The 17,488-nt window shown below is 44.5% G+C and overlaps 1 protein-coding gene across 2 annotated transcripts in view; it reads right to left on the bottom strand.

The window, feature by feature from the left end:
• The window catches only part of LOC129867198 (zinc finger CCHC domain-containing protein 14-like), a 48,913-nt gene that overhangs the window by 9,688 nt on the left and 21,737 nt on the right, over window positions 1–17,488 (bottom strand). Inside the window, exons 3-10 of one of the 2 annotated variants that reach the window (XM_055940433.1) lie at window positions 13,077–13,147; window positions 12,803–12,874; window positions 11,973–12,058; window positions 10,642–10,754; window positions 7,502–7,538; window positions 6,988–7,267; window positions 6,495–6,583; window positions 662–786 (exon numbers count right to left, since the gene is read on the bottom strand). In XM_055940433.1, coding sequence (XP_055796408.1) covers window positions 662–786; window positions 6,495–6,583; window positions 6,988–7,267; window positions 7,502–7,538; window positions 10,642–10,754; window positions 11,973–12,058; window positions 12,803–12,874; window positions 13,077–13,147 — 873 coding nt within the window. The remainder of the gene's footprint in view (window positions 1–661; window positions 787–6,494; window positions 6,584–6,987; window positions 7,268–7,501; window positions 7,539–10,641; window positions 10,755–11,972; window positions 12,059–12,802; window positions 12,875–13,076; window positions 13,148–17,488) is intronic. The other variant, XM_055940434.1, reaches the window with a different exon arrangement.

Below are 17,488 nucleotides of genomic sequence, written 5' to 3'. Positions count from 1 at the left end.
AACAGATGCCTTTGAATGACCTGTATCAAGTGTCTAGTTTACTTGTATTGAAAGTGTACAATGGCAGAGGAGTTACATACAAACCATATCAGCCACGTTGCATGTGCGAGCGTTGCAAAATACATTTACACATTAATGCTATTCAATCATTTCACCCACACCGCTCACACCGTCTACCGTCTGCGTAGTCAAGCGCTAAAATATAACTTGGCTCTATTGGAGAGGCGACACGCGCTGCAAGTCCCCTTCTTATTGGATATCAGGAAGATACAATCCCACATGGACGCTTGAAAGACCAACGAGGAGAGATTCATTCAAGATAACTAACTAAAAAATAACTAGGTTTCCCTTTTTATCTGTGGATTTATCATCGGAGTAAAGAAACACACAATTTTGTATGACTCCGGGTCAAAATTCTACAATGAACCAGCTAAAAAGAGGACCACATGCATGTGTCAAGTAAAATAACCCAATGTTCATCTCCCAGTACAAATATCCATGAATGTTTCATATGCGCATTGACCTTCCCCGAAATTAATATCATTGATTCAAAGCTGATTTTGTCATTTTAACCTAACCTGCGTGTCATGATCACGTCTGGTGGGGACAGACAAAATCAACATGCGCACGATGCTGGTGTAGTCAGCATGTTAAGAGTTACCTGTGTTGTTGCTGGAGTGGACTTGTTCCACTGGACCAATGTGGCTGGATGGAGTAACCCTGGCGATGCCACTACAGGACACAGGGAACTGGGACATCAAATACCTCTTCTCCATCTTCTCCCTACTGACAACACAAACACAGTCAGTCATCACACAGACACAAAACAGCATAACTGAGGGGAATATCATCACAGCCAATCAAAATAATTATAAGTACACAAGCAGGCGCCAGACAGCTACTATAGAAGGTGAAGAAATAAGCTGGAGAGATCTTTGAGATGGTCTTTTACTAGCACTACTGAAACCCTAGAGCAGGGGTGTCAAACTCAAATACCCAGTGGGCCAAAATGTAAAACCTGAACAAAGTCTTGGGCCAACATTGAACAAATGAACCTTTTAATATGGACCCAAACAAGTTTTGCTTTAACATTGAATATGGAACAAGCATCGCTTATTACCATACAATATATAATTTAGTAGTGGAGACATGCAAAATCGAATTTCAAATGAAAAAACACATCAACCGCATTCATTTATTAAATAAATAAAATTTAAATAAAAATCGTATGCCTCTTTTCTATTTGCAGCCTTCTGATTTAAATACCAAAATAAACTTTTTCCACTGGCTAATAATTTTACAAAAAAAATGATAATAAATCAATCAACCATTCAAGCCCATGCCTTGTAGCAAGAAAAAGTGCACAAAGAAAACGTTAATTATTGCACACTGATCTAATCTGATGTGCCCAAGCCAGATACCTGGCATCTCTTCTTGGATGCTAGTTCATCAATGTCTGGGCTCAGGCTCTGAGCTGAAGAAATCCTCAGTATCGAGCGAAGGTGTTCATCAGTCAGACGTCTCCTGTGAGTTGTTTTGGTCATCTTCATCGAGGAGAAAAGTTGCTCGCATAGATAAGTGCTGCCGAACATGGAGAGCATCTGAGCAGCTTGGGTGCGGAGCTGAGGCATTGTGTCAGGGATGAACCGTGGAAACTGTGCGGCGCCCACAGCATCATACTTTGACTTCAGCGTGTCGTTGCACTGGAGTTCAATCAGCTCCATTTGGATGTTGGTTGGTGCATTTTCCACATCAACTGCGAAGGGATTACTAAGCAGCTCAAACCTACATTTCTGGACATCGAAGTCGGCAAATCGCCGGCTAAACTCAGCGGCGAGAACACTGAGTTTTTCAGCAAACTGTGCGCATGGGAACACGGCGGTAGAGATCTGCGCTTTTATGGTTTGGCAGCAGGGAAAATGGCAAGGGTTTCCTTGCAGCATCTGATTCTCCCACAGGCACAGTTTAGTTTTAAAGGCCCTCACTGCAGCGTACATGTCTGTGATGATGCGCCCCCGCCCCCGAAGCTGCAGGTTCAGCGCATCGAGATGGCTCGAGATGTCACAGAGAAAGGCCAGCTCACACAGAAACTTTTGCTCCCGGAGCTCTGCTGTATCCTTCCCTTTGGTTTCCAGGAATTTACATATTTCCTCACGCAGCTCGAAACATCTGTTCAGTACTTTTCCTCTGCTTAGCCATCTCACCTCTGTGTGATACGGCACGTCTGCGTATTCCGAACCACACTCCTCAAGAATTTTTTTTAACTGCCGGTGATTCAGGCCTTTGGCTCTTATAACGTTAACTACCTGTGTTACTGTGGTCATAACATGTTCCATCTTTAGGGCTTTGGCACACAGTGATTCCTGGTGTATGATGCAGTGGTAAACAGTTAGCTCACCTGCACAGTTCTCTTCCCGCATCTTCTCCCGAACCATGCCCACCAGTCCACTCTTTTTACCGCACATCGCTGGCGCACCATCTGTCGTTAATCCAACGAGTTTATCCCACGGCAGCTTTATTTCAGTTACACATTTGGAAACCTCCTCAAAGATTTCCTTTCCTGTGGTTGTGCCATGCATTGATTTGAATCCCAATAGCTCCTCCGTAACACACAGATTTGAGTCCACTCCACGGATGAAGACTGACAGCTGAGCAGTATCAGATGCGTCGCAGCTCTCATCCACAGCGAGGGAGAACGCAACGAAATCTTTTCCCTTTTCCATCAGCTGGTCATACAGATTGGTGGCAAGATCACATGTGCGATCAGCTACTGTGTTCCTGCTCAGGCTCACGTTTGAAAATGCTTGCTTTTTCTCTGGGCATACGAGGTCACAAACTTTCATCATGCACTTTTTCACAAACTCTCCCTCATTAAAGGGCCGGGCTGATTTTGCAATCTCTGCTGCCACTATAGAACTAGCCTTTACACCAGCCTCACTTTGTGATGTGGCTTTTTTGAACATATTCTGTTGTGAAACCAAACTTCTTTTCATCTCCTCTACTTTCTGGCTCCTTTGAGTCATGTCCAGGTCCTTGTATTTGTCATTGTGTTTCGTTTCATAGTGTCGTCTAATGTTGTACTCCTTACTTACAGCCACGTTGACTCCACAAACAAGACAAACAGGTTTGTCTTTTACATATGTAAACAGATATTCTGCCTCCCACTTGTCCAGAAAGCTCTTGTTTTCTGCCTTTCTTTTCGCCATTTTTGGGAAGGGATAGCGCGCTGACAGTTGTAGCGTCTATGTTGCTATGACTACTGTCACAGAGGAGAGGGCGTTTCTGGGTCCTGTCCTGATTGGCGCGCAAAAACAACAGCAGAGCATTATGGGATTCATAGTATTAGCGGTGAATGCACTGTATAATACCGGCGGGCCAGCTCTAGTAGTAATTTGGTATTGTCTCACGGGCCAAATATAATTACCCCGGGCGGGCCAGAGTTTGACACCCATGCCCTAGAGGGTTCTCTAGTCTAGTCAACATTTCACAAGCACACCAGGGTCTGACATGCAGTAATATGTGTCTACCCCAGTCTTCACGTTACACTAATTGAACTATAAAGTACATACAGTGCATTCGGAAAGTATTCAGACCCCTTCCCTTTTGCCACATTTTGGTACTTACAGCCTTATTCTAAAATTGATTAAATAATAAATGTTCCTCATCAATCTACACACAATACCCCATAATGACAAAGTGAAAACAGGTTTGTAGAAATTTTTGCACATTGATATAAAAAAACAACAGAAATACCTAATTTACATAAGTATTCAGACCTTTTGATATGGGACTCGAAATTGAGTTCAAGTGCATCCTGTTTCCATTGATCATCCTTGAGATTTTTCTACAACTTGATTGGAATCCACCTGTCGTAAATTCAATTGACTGGACATGACTTGGAAAGGCACACACCTGTCTATATAGGGTTACACAATTAACAGTGTATGTCAGAGCAAAAACCAAGCCATGAGGTGGAAGGAATTGTACTTAGACAGGATTGTGTCGAGGCACAGATCTGGGGAAAGGTACCAAAAAAGTTCTGTGGCATTGAAGGTCCCCAAGAACACAGTGGCCTCCATCATTCTTAAATGGAAGAAGTTTGGAACCACAAAGACTCGTCCTAGAGCTGGCCACCCGACCAAACTGAGCAATCAGGGGAGAAGAGCCTTGGTCAGGGAGTTGACCAAGAACCTGATGGTCACTCTGACAGAGTTCCAGAGTTCCTCTGTGGAGATGGGAGAACCTTCCAGAAGGACAACCATCTCCGCAGCACTCCACCAATCAGGCCTTTATGGTAGAGTGGCCAGACGGAAGCCACTCCTCAGTAAAAGGCACATGACAGCCCGCTTGGAGTTTGCCAAAAGGTTCTCTGGTCTGATAGAACCAAGATTTAACTCTTTGTCCTGAATGCCAGGTGTCACGTCTGGCAGAAACCTGACACCATCCTTATGGTGAAGCATGGTTGTGGCAGCATCATACTTGTTACGGAGTCTAGTTGATAGGTAATCGACTAGCTGGACTGTTCCCCAGACTCCACGCGTAGGGATTTGTACAATGCTTAACAAGGCTGTTGAACTTGACATTGGTGTCTGTCTTTATTCCCTTATCCAACCTATCATACGGAAAAAATACTGTGGGGATGTTGTTCAGCGGCAGGAACTATGAGACTAGTCAGGATCAAGGGAAAGATGAACTGAGGAAAGTACAGAAAACCTGTTCCAGAACACTCAGGACCTCAGACTGGCGAGAAGGGTCACCTTCCAACAGAACCACGACCCTAAGCACACAGTCAAGACAACGCAGGAGTGGTTTTGGGACAAGTCTCTGAATGTTCTTGAGTGGCCCAGCCAGAGCCCGGACTTGAACCCGATCAAACATCTGTGGAGAGATCTGAAAATAGCTGTGCAGCGTCGCTCCCCAACCAACCTGACAAAGCTTGAGAGGATCTGCAGAGAAAAATGGGAAAAACTCCCTAAATACAGGTGTGCCAAGCTTGGAGCGTCATACCCAAGAAGACTCGAGGCTGTAATCTTTGTCATATGTGCTTCAACAAAGTACTGAGTAAAGGGTCTGAATACTTGTAAATGTGATATGTTTTTTTATTTGTAATACATTTTCTAAAAATTCCAGCAACCTGTTTTTGCTTTGTCATTATTGGGCATTGTATGTAGATTGATGAGGGGGAAAAACGATTTAATCTATTTTAGAATAAGGCTGTAACGTAACAAAATGTGGAAAAAGTCAAGGGGTCTGAATACTTTCCAAATGCACTGTATACCATATCAACCTTGGGACATATTTCATATTTGGTTATATACATGGTATGATCAGGGAGAGAGATGGAGATACTCGTGTGATAAATAGTTATCTGAGATTAATTTCTGCTGTCCCTGGCCACTCTACCATAGAGAATTGATGTAGAAAAGCACTTTTGTTAGCAGTCCATATGTCTTCTAAATATGGTACACACGAAGGAAGACATGACATATGAGTGTTTTTTGGGCAACCATATAGGCCTACAGAGGGGAAATAGTGTTAATTTAGCTACATTACCAGGTGAAGGAAAATCAGACTTGACAGTGGAAAGAGTGATCCTGAATAAGCTCCCATTTAGCTCACTGTCAGACACACCTATGGAAAAGCACCTGAGGAACTTTCCTCTTCGTGTAATCAACGCACATGGTGGTACCTGGCTAAACCTGGCTAGTGGAAACGTGTTGATATTAGCAGTGGAAACAGGCTTAGTGATAATCTTTTCTCTCAGTAACACTCCTACGCTACAAAATGTGATTGTTTTTTCCAGGGGAGTGATTCTTTCTATCTCCCCTTTAGGTAAACTTATCTGGGCTAACCAATCTGCCCCACTGGCATGCTAGTTAACCATTGATAACCAAATATCCATTATTACTCTATATTCCCTCACACAAAAACATCATTGATCAATCTCCTTTGTTAATGTCTAAAAAAAATATACCATCAACAGATTAACCTTTTACACATGCTACACAAATGATAAAGTATGACTATTTAAATAAAAAAAACATGAAACATTAGTTGTAAATAGAAATAGTAGGTAATATTGGCCTAATTCTGTGAATTTTTGCACCGTTCTATAACAATGACCTGATTTGATCTATCTATCTATGTACACTCTTAGAAAATAAGGTTCCAGGTTGAACCATTTTTGGTTCCAGGTAGAACTATTTTGGGTTCCATGTAGAACCCTCTGTGTAAAGAGATCTACCTCGAACCAAAAGGGTTCTACCTAGAACCAAAAAGAGTCCTTCAAAGAGTTCTCCTATTGGGACAGCCAAATAACCCTTTTAGGTTCTAGATAGCACCTTTTTGTGTATCTATCTATGTCATTACCCTCTGAACTACCTGTTTCTATACAGGAGTATGTTGGGATTGTCACTGTTTTTATTGAGCTGGGGGACAGAGGGCTTGATGAGGGGGTGGGGGTTCAGGGTTCAGGGTTCAAGGTTCAGACTCACTTCTGCAGTTCCAGCTGCGTCTTCAGCTTTTTCTTGGCTCCCTGGGTGAGGTCATATCTGTTCAGATCCTCCTCTGTGAGTCCAAGGAACTGTGGGAAAGGAGAGCAGGTTGAAGAGAGGGAGAATGAGTCTGATAGGGAAAAATAGCAGCTGTTGTTTGATCTACTCTAATGTCTTACTGTTGGGGCTTTCTAATATTAGACGTAGCCTTTGACATGTAGCCTTACTATGAAATTGTATGATTGATATTGCACTTGTCCCACCTACTTGCTTCTAAATATCCTTTCATGCTTTGATGTTGTTGTTTGTTAATATGTGATTTAATCTGTATTGTGATTGCTGCAAAATTAATTGCCTCTTTGAGAAGCCAAAACAAACACACTTTTCCTTATGCCCTAATGTCTACAGCTCCATAGGTGTCTTAAATGTCACTCATCCACTGTAACCTAAACCCACCAATAAGAGACTCCCCCCTTCCCCAGAGCCCACCCACCTCCTCCATGGTCAGCTGTTTGAAGACTGGGTAGTACTTGTGCAGGCGGAGTTTCCTCAGCCAGTCCAGTATGCCATTCTGTTCTGGGCTACTCATCTGTGGAGGGCCAGGATTCTGGAGGTGCCCGGGAGAGGGCGCGTTGCCCCCCCCTGATACCCCCACCCTGCCGGGGGGAAGGGTGGGCACTGTGCCCTGGGGGAGCAGCTGGTTTGGAGAGCAAGGCTGAATGGAGTTGTGAATGCTCATGACTGGCTGGATACTGGCCACACCACACACAGCCCTGAGACAAATTAGGGAGAACGGGTGGAGGGATGAAAGATGAGTGGAAACATGGAGGGAAAATAAGGAAAAGTTAATTTCAGAAAATGGACAGTGAAGAGACAAATATTGCAAAGGATGGAAAGATTGTAATTCCGATATTTAGATCATCATCATTTCCAGATTTGGATAGGCAGCAACAGTCTATATGAGACATAGTGAAAGAGTATGTTGTGTATTAGCGAGGAGAGACCACCTGTTGGCTCCTCTGTATTGAAGCAGGCAGCCAAGATCTGGAGCACAAAAAAGAAACATAGATGCACAGTCATTCACATATTGAACAACTTCTATATTAGGATACTATAAATAGCTAGATCATGTTTACAAAATTAACGTAATAATCTCTTGTCTCTTGACTTCTTGACCTCTTTGCAAGTTGCAACAAGCTGAATATCAGTTGAGTGTCGCCAGTTTGTCCAGGTTAATTTGAGAGCAGTGTGACATTGCAGCAGTGTCTGTACAGCCACTGGGGCCGGTGGTACCACATTACAGCAGAGTCTGTACAGCCACTGGGGCCGGTGGTACCACATTACAGCAGAGTCTGTACAGCCACTGGGGCCGGTGGTACCACATTACAGCAGAGTCTGTACAGCCACTGGGGCCGGTGGTACCACATTACAGCAGAGTCTGTACAGCCACTGGGGCCGGTGGTACCACATTACAGCAGAGTCTGTACAGCCACTGGGGCCGGTGGTACCACATTACAGCAGAGTCTGTACAGCCACTGGGGCCGGTGGTACCACATTACAGCAGAGTCTGTACAGCCACTGGGGCCGGTGGTACCACATTACAGCAGAGTCTGTACAGCCACTGGGGCCGGTGGTACCACATTACAGCAGAGTCTGTACAGCCACTGGGGCCGGTGGTACCACATTACAGCAGAGTCTGTACAGCCACTGGGGCCGGTGGTACCACATTACAGCAGAGTCTGTACAGCCACTGGGGCCGGTGGTACCACATTACAGCAGAGTCTGTACAGCCACTGGGGCCGGTGGTACCACATTACAGCAGAGTCTGTACAGCCACTGGGGCCGGTGGTACCACATTACAGCAGAGTCTGTACAGCCACTGGGGCCGGTGGTACCACATTACAGCAGAGTCTGTACAGCCACTGGGGCCGGTGGTACCACATTACAGCAGAGTCTGTACAGCCACTGGGGCCGGTGGTACCACATTACAGCAGAGTCTGTACAGCCACTGGGGCCGGTGGTACCACATTACAGCAGAGTCTGTACAGCCACTGGGGCCGGTGGTACCACATTACAGCAGAGTCTGTACAGCCACTGGGGCCGGTGGTACCACATTACAGCAGAGTCTGTACAGCCACTGGGGCCGGTGGTACCACATTACAGCAGAGTCTGTACAGCCACTGGGGCCGGTGGTACCACATTACAGCAGTGTCTGTACAGCCACTGGGGCCGGTGGTACCACATTACAGCAGAGTCTGTACAGCCACTGGGGCCGGTGGTACCACATTACAGCAGAGTCTGTACAGCCACTGGGGCCGGTGGTACCACATTACAGCAGAGTCTGTACAGCCACTGGGGCCGGTGGTACCACATTACAGCAGTGTCTGTACAGCCACTGGGGCCGGTGGTACCACATTACAGCAGAGTCTGTACAGCCACTGGGGCCGGTGGTACCACATTACAGCAGAGTCTGTACAGCCACTGGGGCCGGTGGTACCACATTACAGCAGAGTCTGTACAGCCACTGGGGCCGGTGGTACCACATTACAGCAGAGTCTGTACAGCCACTGGGGCCGGTGGTACCACATTACAGCAGTCTGTACAGCCACTGGGGCCGGTGGTACCACATTACAGCAGAGTCTGTACAGCCACTGGGGCCGGTGGTACCACATTACAGCAGAGTCTGTACAGCCACTGGGGCCGGTGGTACCACATTACAGCAGAGTCTGTACAGCCACTGGGGCCGGTGGTACCACATTACAGCAGAGTCTGTACAGCCACTGGGGCCGGTGGTACCACATTACAGCAGAGTCTGTACAGCCACTGGGGCCGGTGGTACCACATTACAGCAGAGTCTGTACAGCCACTGGGGCCGGTGGTACCACATTACAGCAGAGTCTGTACAGCCACTGGGGCCGGTGGTACCACATTACAGCAGAGTCTGTACAGCCACTGGGGCCGGTGGTACCACATTACAGCAGAGTCTGTACAGCCACTGGGGCCGGTGGTACCACATTACAGCAGAGTCTGTACAGCCACTGGGGCCGGTGGTACCACATTACAGCAGAGTCTGTACAGCCACTGGGGCCGGTGGTACCACATTACAGCAGAGTCTGTACAGCCACTGGGGCCGGTGGTACCACATTACAGCAGAGTCTGTACAGCCACTGGGGCCGGTGGTACCACATTACAGCAGAGTCTGTACAGCCACTGGGGCCGGTGGTACCACATTACAGCAGAGTCTGTACAGCCACTGGGGCCGGTGGTACCACATTACAGCAGAGTCTGTACAGCCACTGGGGCCGGTGGTACCACATTACAGCAGAGTCTGTACAGCCACTGGGGCCGGTGGTACCACATTACAGCAGAGTCTGTACAGCCACTGGGGCCGGTGGTACCACATTACAGCAGAGTCTGTACAGCCACTGGGGCCGGTGGTACCACATTACAGCAGAGTCTGTACAGCCACTGGGGCCGGTGGTACCACATTACAGCAGAGTCTGTACAGCCACTGGGGCCGGTGGTACCACATTACAGCAGAGTCTGTACAGCCACTGGGGCCGGTGGTACCACATTACAGCAGAGTCTGTACAGCCACTGGGGCCGGTGGTACCACATTACAGCAGAGTCTGTACAGCCACTGGGGCCGGTGGTACCACATTACAGCAGAGTAAGAGCCATTTTTATTTCACTGCATCCCAAGGGTCTCTTAATATCTGCCAAGGGGGAATAGCTGGCTGCTCCAGACACACGTCCAGGTCTCCCACTTCCCTGCCTGGGGGACGGAACTATAAATACACTCTAGGATGAGGTCACCAAATCGAATCGTATCAAATTTTATTTGTCACATTTGCCGAATACCACAGGTGTAGAGTTTACTGTGAAATGCTTACTTACGAGCCCTTTCCCAACGAAAAATAAAATATCACAAGGAATAAAAATATTCAAGAATTAAGCTATATACAAGGAGTATTTGTCGCCAGTCCTACCAACACAAACATGCCAGCCCAAATTCACACACAACACTAAAATAGAAATCCCAACACCCATCAAACCCCAAAGATGAAGTGTCCCTACTTTACCCCAATCAGAGAGGGGGACACATACGTCCCATGAACTCTGATTAGGGTTAGGACAGGCGTCTTACTTGCAGTGGGGAGAAAGGAGGGGACGGTGGCGGTGGGGGTGGGGGCAGTAGTGCTGAAGAAGAGTCTGGCGCGGTAGTGTTTGAGAATGTGAACTGGAAGCGCTGTCAGGCACCTACACAGGGAACATATGAACATAAAGTGTGAACATATGAGATAACAATCAATTCAATGTTCGGCATGATTCATTCTCTCCTTATCTGTTGTCTTTGACTCAGAGCCAGTAACACCAAGAACTAGGTCAACAACAACATTATAACAGCATGGCTTGTTTTCTCATTTACAGTAACTCCTTGGTTGTTACTCCTTATCATACATATACAGTATGAACATATTATATATCACAACACATACAGTATTAATTATGTACCACTGTTATCAAGTGAACATATTATATATCACAACACATACAGTATTAATTATGTACCACTGTAATCAAGTGAAAATATATATCACAACACATACAGTATTAACTATGTACCACTGTTATCAAGTGAACATATTATATATCACAACACATACAGTATTAATTATGTACCACTGTAATCAAGTGAAAATATATATCACAACACATACAGTATTAACTATGTACCACTGTAATCAAGTGAAAATATATATCACAACACATACAGTATTAACTATGTACCACTGTTATCAAGTGAACATATTATATATCACAACACATACAGTATTAACTATGTACCACTGTAATCAAGTGAACATATTATATATCACAACACATACAGTATTAATTATGTACCACTGTAATCAAGTGAAAATATATATCACAACACATACAGTATTAACTATGTACCATTGTAATCAAGTGAACATATTATATATCACAACACATACAGTATTAACTATGTACCACTGTAATCAAGTGAACATATTATATATCATAACACATACAGTATTAATTATGTACCACTGTTATCAAGTGAACATATTATATATCACAACACATACAGTATTAACTATGTACTACTGTAATCAAGTGAACATATTATATATCACAACACATACAGTATTAACTATGTACCACTGTAATCAAGTGAACATATTATATATCATAACACATACAGTATTAACTATGTACTACTGTAATCAAGTGAACATATTACATATCACAACACATACAGTATTAACTATGTACTACTGTAATCAAGTGAAAATATATATCACAACACATACAGTATTAACTATGCACCACTGTTATCAAGTGAACATATTATATATCACAACACATACAGTATTAACTATATACCACTGTTATCAAGTGAACATATTTAGGTGGGCTACCTTGGTCAGTGACAATGCTGATGGACCTTACCTGGGGTCCAGCTCAGAGGTCTGATCAAGGCCAAGGGACTGAGGCAGGAACTTCTCTAAACCTTCATCAGAGAAAAGCTGGGAGACCTGGGAGAAACACAAGATAGATAGTGACCTTCACATCAATGATCCAAGACCAGCTCAGTTAATCCCTACCATTGTGACAATGAGTCGTCATAATGCTACATCAAATGTACATGATCTTAGGGGCATTGGCAAACACAATGTAAGTAACTTAATTTTTGTACCCCTAATTGCACCGAATACTTCTGTTTATCCTACAGCTAGTGTATGCAGTAATCATGAGCCTATAAACCAGAGTTTCATTGTTAGCACTGAAGTAGTGTGCCCTAGTAGGAAGACTACTTTGTGCAGCTCACCCTGCACTATCAGCTCCAATATAAATAACATGACTAAGTCTACTTCTGATAAGCTTCCCAGTAAAGCATTAAAAACAATCAAGCAACCCAGAAAAGCGCTAAAAATAGCCCACATTAACATATGCAGCCTGAGAAACAAGGTTCAAGAAATCAATAACTTGCTAGTAACAGCTGACATTCATATTCTGACTATCTCTGAAACTCACTTAGATAATACCTTTGATGATACAGTGGTAGCAATACATGGTTATAACATTTACCAAAAAGACAGAAATGCCAATGGGGGCAGTGTCGCGGTCTATATTCAGAACCACATTCCTGTAAAGCTTAAGATACAATCTAATGTTAAATACTGTTGAAGTAATATGGCTACAGGTTCATCTGCCTCACCTAAAGTCAATAAGAGACACATGCATTCAGTCCCCTCTCTCTGCTTCGGCCACTCTCTTACCTGGGAGAGAAAGTCCAGCACCTCCTGGTGAGTCCTGCTCACAGTGGACACAGAGGAGTCTGACCATTTGACCTGCGGGATGAGGAGAGAGCGAGTAGAGGGCAACAGGATACGACAACGAACATACAGTACATACTTAACTGTGTGTGTGTGTGTGTGTGTGTGTGTGTGTGTGTGTGTGTGTGTGTGTGTGTGTGTGTGTGTGTGTGTGTGTGTGTGTGTGTGTGTGTGTGTGTGTGTGTGTGTGTGTGTGTGTGTGTGTGTGTGTACTCACCTCTAGCATATATTCACTTGGTTTCCCCCCCTTGTTGGTTACCCCCCTCAGGTCTATCCTCTCTATGTTCACTGAAATACAAACAAATGATAATTCTAATTATCTGATAATATCGTCTAACAAACTAAGAGCATCATGTGCTTTAGAGTCCTACATTATACCATGCTAGAGTATGCTAGCACGTGCTAGACGAAATTGAGTGATTAGTGGTACTATTAGCTCTGCTGTAGGTTGTGCCTTCAAGGCTGATTCAGCCACAGACACATGTTGTTTTGGCACCAAATATATGTAATTAAATCAAATGTCTGAGTTCAGAGAGGGAAAATCACAGGGAACGATATCACCTGGTGTTCATTTAAAACATATTAAACACTTTAAACTGGCAATCTCATAGAACCACAGGAAAATTGGAAAGAGTTCAGAGGAAGACAGAGAGAAAGAACAAAAAAAACTAGAGGGAGCATACAGATAGAGAAACTAGGTAGAAAGAAAGAGAGAGCAATGGAGAGAAACAGTGATAGGAGGATAATCTAGATTTATGGTTGGATTAACGGCACATTTTAGGGATCCTGCCAGTGACATTTTGGCTGAGCTCTGCAGAGATTCAGAGAACACACACACCCTCTGAAATCACATACACAACACTCATAAACACACACACAGTAGATTACACACACACACTGGTCTGTGTGTTAAATATACCCTGCAGACTCAGCACTTCCTCTGTTGTGTATTAGCATTGGGAGAGGCACTAGCTAGCTGAATGAAGCTCTGTGCTGAAAGCCTCCTATCTGAGGGGATCAGAAATGACTAAATATTGTGAAAAACCTCCCGTCACTACTTCCCCAGAGGGTTGGGTCTCAGTCAGGCCAGGAAAGGGCCTCACCCCTGGCGGGCGAGTGTGAACTTATCTGGAATGTTTTGAGGAGCAGAGCAGAAAGTCTATAGGCCTCCTCATTGTAAGACTGCTTGCCTGCCTGCTCCTACCTAACCACCCACTCAAACCTTCATTACTCTCGAGATCTTCCATCAAGATCAATACAGAAGCAGCAGGGTCGAACCCATTGTGTGAGTGTGGAAGTGAAAGAGAGTATGAACAGTGTGTAGAAAAGAAAGGTGAGTAAGTGAAAGAGAGAGTAGGGACAGTGTGTAGAAAAGAAAGGTGAGTAAGTGGGGAAAGTGAATGTGACATGTGTGCTTGTGGACAGTGTGGACAGAGGAGGAACTACAGTACTGTATGTCATGCTGTCTGTGCTGAACCCTCTCTCCTGTGTGAGCTCCTTACCCTGCCCATGTTCAAACCATACAGAACCAGACAGTAGCCAGAGACAATAGCACTGACCTAATATCACTCTCACTCACAGCAGAGTTTACACAGACACAATCCCCTCCTTAGTTAGGTTTAGCATATCACCCATGTTACTGTAAGGCAACTGAATATTCATCTACACCATGAAAACAAATGGTTAGTTGACTTTTAATTGAGATCAGTTGGTATAGTCTGATCATTCATAGCCAAAGCCTGCATGTGGAGCATTGACCATGCACATTCACCTGTTATCAGTTAGGCCTACATTCTCAGAGACAAACTGATTGCTGCTATCTTAGTATCTTTCCAGATTCAGAGCATTGCACTACAGGTGACCTACTGGCAAGAATTCCTCTTCTTTCACTGTTTAATCGCTTAGTTACATGGACTTATTCAAGGTTTCCAAAATATGCTAGTCATTTTTCCCATGACTGTCTGGTGTAGACAGGAGGGCAGTGTGTATTATTATCTGTGTTAAAGCATCACTCTCCGAAAACAGAGTGAAGGCGTAGTGATGAGAAAGAAAAAGACATTGACTGCTATTCATATCTCATAGCTAAAATAACCTAATAACCCTGAGGACAAGTATGTGAGTTAACTCCTAAACCAACAACAACCACTTCAGCCTAGAGATCCTCTCTGGTCCAAACTGATGCGTAGGACCAACTTCATCCAAAAACTTCTTCCAGTACTGATAATGGGCCAGATTTCCTATTTGAATTCAACTGTGATACAATGTTTCTAGGGATTTCCTAAGTCTGTAGTCTAAAAACCCACTAAGGTGAAATTAAACATATTACGAACACTGAGGAAAATAAGGACGGCCAACTGACATCAGTCCAGGAACAGATCTGGGGACAGCTTGTAAGATTTAAACACCTATGCACCTTTCTGCCCTTTCTCACAGCGCTAGTCTTTCAAAATACACCATCTTAACCCAAAAAGCATACCTCTTAATGTGCAAACTCAGTTTATCTACCACACACTAACTCCTCCCTCCACCCACCACTCAGCCAAAGCTAAGCTCACAGATCTCCAACCTCCTCCAACACACACATCCTCAACCTAAGAGACAGAGTTCATCTCCTCTCAACCACATCCTGTACTACACAGTAGTAACCCAAGCCATGTACTCACATGTAACCTAGCCATGTCCCGGTCCTTCTCACCCACCCAGGCAGTCCATCTCCCTCAGCACCCTGTTGCATACCAAGCCACCCTGCACCAGGTCGTCCTTCTCCCTCAGTCCCCTGCTCTGCCACCCTGCCTCGTCAGGTCGTCCCTCTCCCTCAGTCCCCTGCTCTGCCACCCTGCCTCGTTAGGTCGTCCCTCTCCCTCAGTCCCCTGCTCTGACACCCAGGTAACCTGTACCCTCTGCCATGCCACCCAGCCTCTCCCTCAGCACCCTGCCTGTTCTCAGTAGGTAGTAGGTGCTGGAGGCTCCATATGCCTGGTGCCAGACTCATTAATCCAGGGCATACTACCATTCTAACAGATCTGGTTACATATTATACCCTGTGCAATACACTGGCACACATAGACACACAAAGTGACTAATCAACAGTAGCAGTGTTTGTCTTTTTTACATTATCAGCACATTTCATGTGGTGTGTGTAGTATGATAATGACACCAAAACTAAGATGTCATTACAAATTAAGTACCTCACTATCTACATGTTTGAATAACAAGTGCACCCTCGCTGCTGTGTGTGTGCGTGTGTGGAGGTATGTTCGTCCTGCTTTGTGCTGTGTGATGACAGGCATGCAGCCCTAGCCATGAGGTAGTGTAGCTAGCCCAGCATTGGGTTACCAGAGAGGGGAGAGGCCAATCCTACTGAGTAATGGAGAAACCTGCTCCTTTCAAAGCAATATCAGCCCTCAGCTTAATCTGCTCCTCTAACTATCAAGTCCTTAATCCTCTAACACTCTTAACTATCAACCCATACTTAAACTACCCTCAGATAGAAGACATTCCTACACACTGACTCATTATACCATTATACAGTTTGGGTAACCTGAGTTCAAAATATTACATGTAAGGTAGTATCTCAATTATTAACGGGGCACCAGTCCTTTCTTGGACAAAATTGGTCATCTAAGTAGGCCTGACTTGTGAGTTATTTACAATAACTCTATAAGACTAAAATTTGAATAATAGTAATACGTTTATAAATTGATGAATATGAAGGTATGAATTCTTTGAGAATCAATTGGAGTTCTTTCCCAAAATAACTAGACAAATACAAGTTCTTTATACAGTCGTGGCCAAAAGTTTTGAGAATGACACAAATACTCATTTTCACAAAGTCTCCTACCTCAGTTTGTATGATGGCAATTTGCATATACTCCAGAATGTTATGAAGAGTGATCAGATGAATTGCAATTAATTGCAAAGTCCCTCTTTGCCATGCAAATGAACTGAATCCACCAAAAACATTTCCACTGGATTTCAGCCCTGCCACAAAAGGACCAGCTGACATCATGTCAGTGATTCTCTCGTTAACACAGGTGTGAGTGTTGATGAGGACAAGGCTGGAGATCACTCTGTCATGCTGATTGAGTTCAAATAACCGACTGGAAGCTTCAGGAGGGTGGTGCTTGGAATCAATGTTCTTCCTCTGTTAACCATGGTTACCTGCAAGTGCCGTCATCACGTGCCGTCATCATTGCTTTGCACGAAAAGGGCTTCACAGGCAAGGATATTGCTGCCAGTAAGATTGCACCTAAATCAACCATTTATCGGATCATCAAGGACTTCAAGGAGAGCGGTTCAATTGTTGTTAAGAAGGCTTCAGGATGCCCAAGAAAGTCCAGCAAGCGCCAGGACCGTCTCCTAAAGTTGATTCAGCTGCGCGATCGGGGCACCACCAGTACAGAGCTTGCACAGGAATGGCAGCAGGCAGGTGTGAGAGCATCTGCACACACAGTGAGGAGGATGAAATCAAATCAAAGTTTATTTGTCACGTGCGCTGAATACAACAGGTGTAGACCTTACAGTGAGACATTACAGTGAAATGCTTAATTACAGGCTCTAACCAATAGTGCAAAAAAAGGTATTAGGTGAACAATAGGTAGGTAAAGACATAAAACAACAGTAAAAAGA

The sequence above is a fragment of the Salvelinus fontinalis genome, chromosome 12 (assembly GCF_029448725.1).
Source record: "Salvelinus fontinalis isolate EN_2023a chromosome 12, ASM2944872v1, whole genome shotgun sequence".
Lineage (NCBI taxonomy): Eukaryota > Metazoa > Chordata > Actinopteri > Salmoniformes > Salmonidae > Salvelinus > Salvelinus fontinalis.
This window is presented reverse-complemented; position numbering and strand designations above follow the sequence as displayed.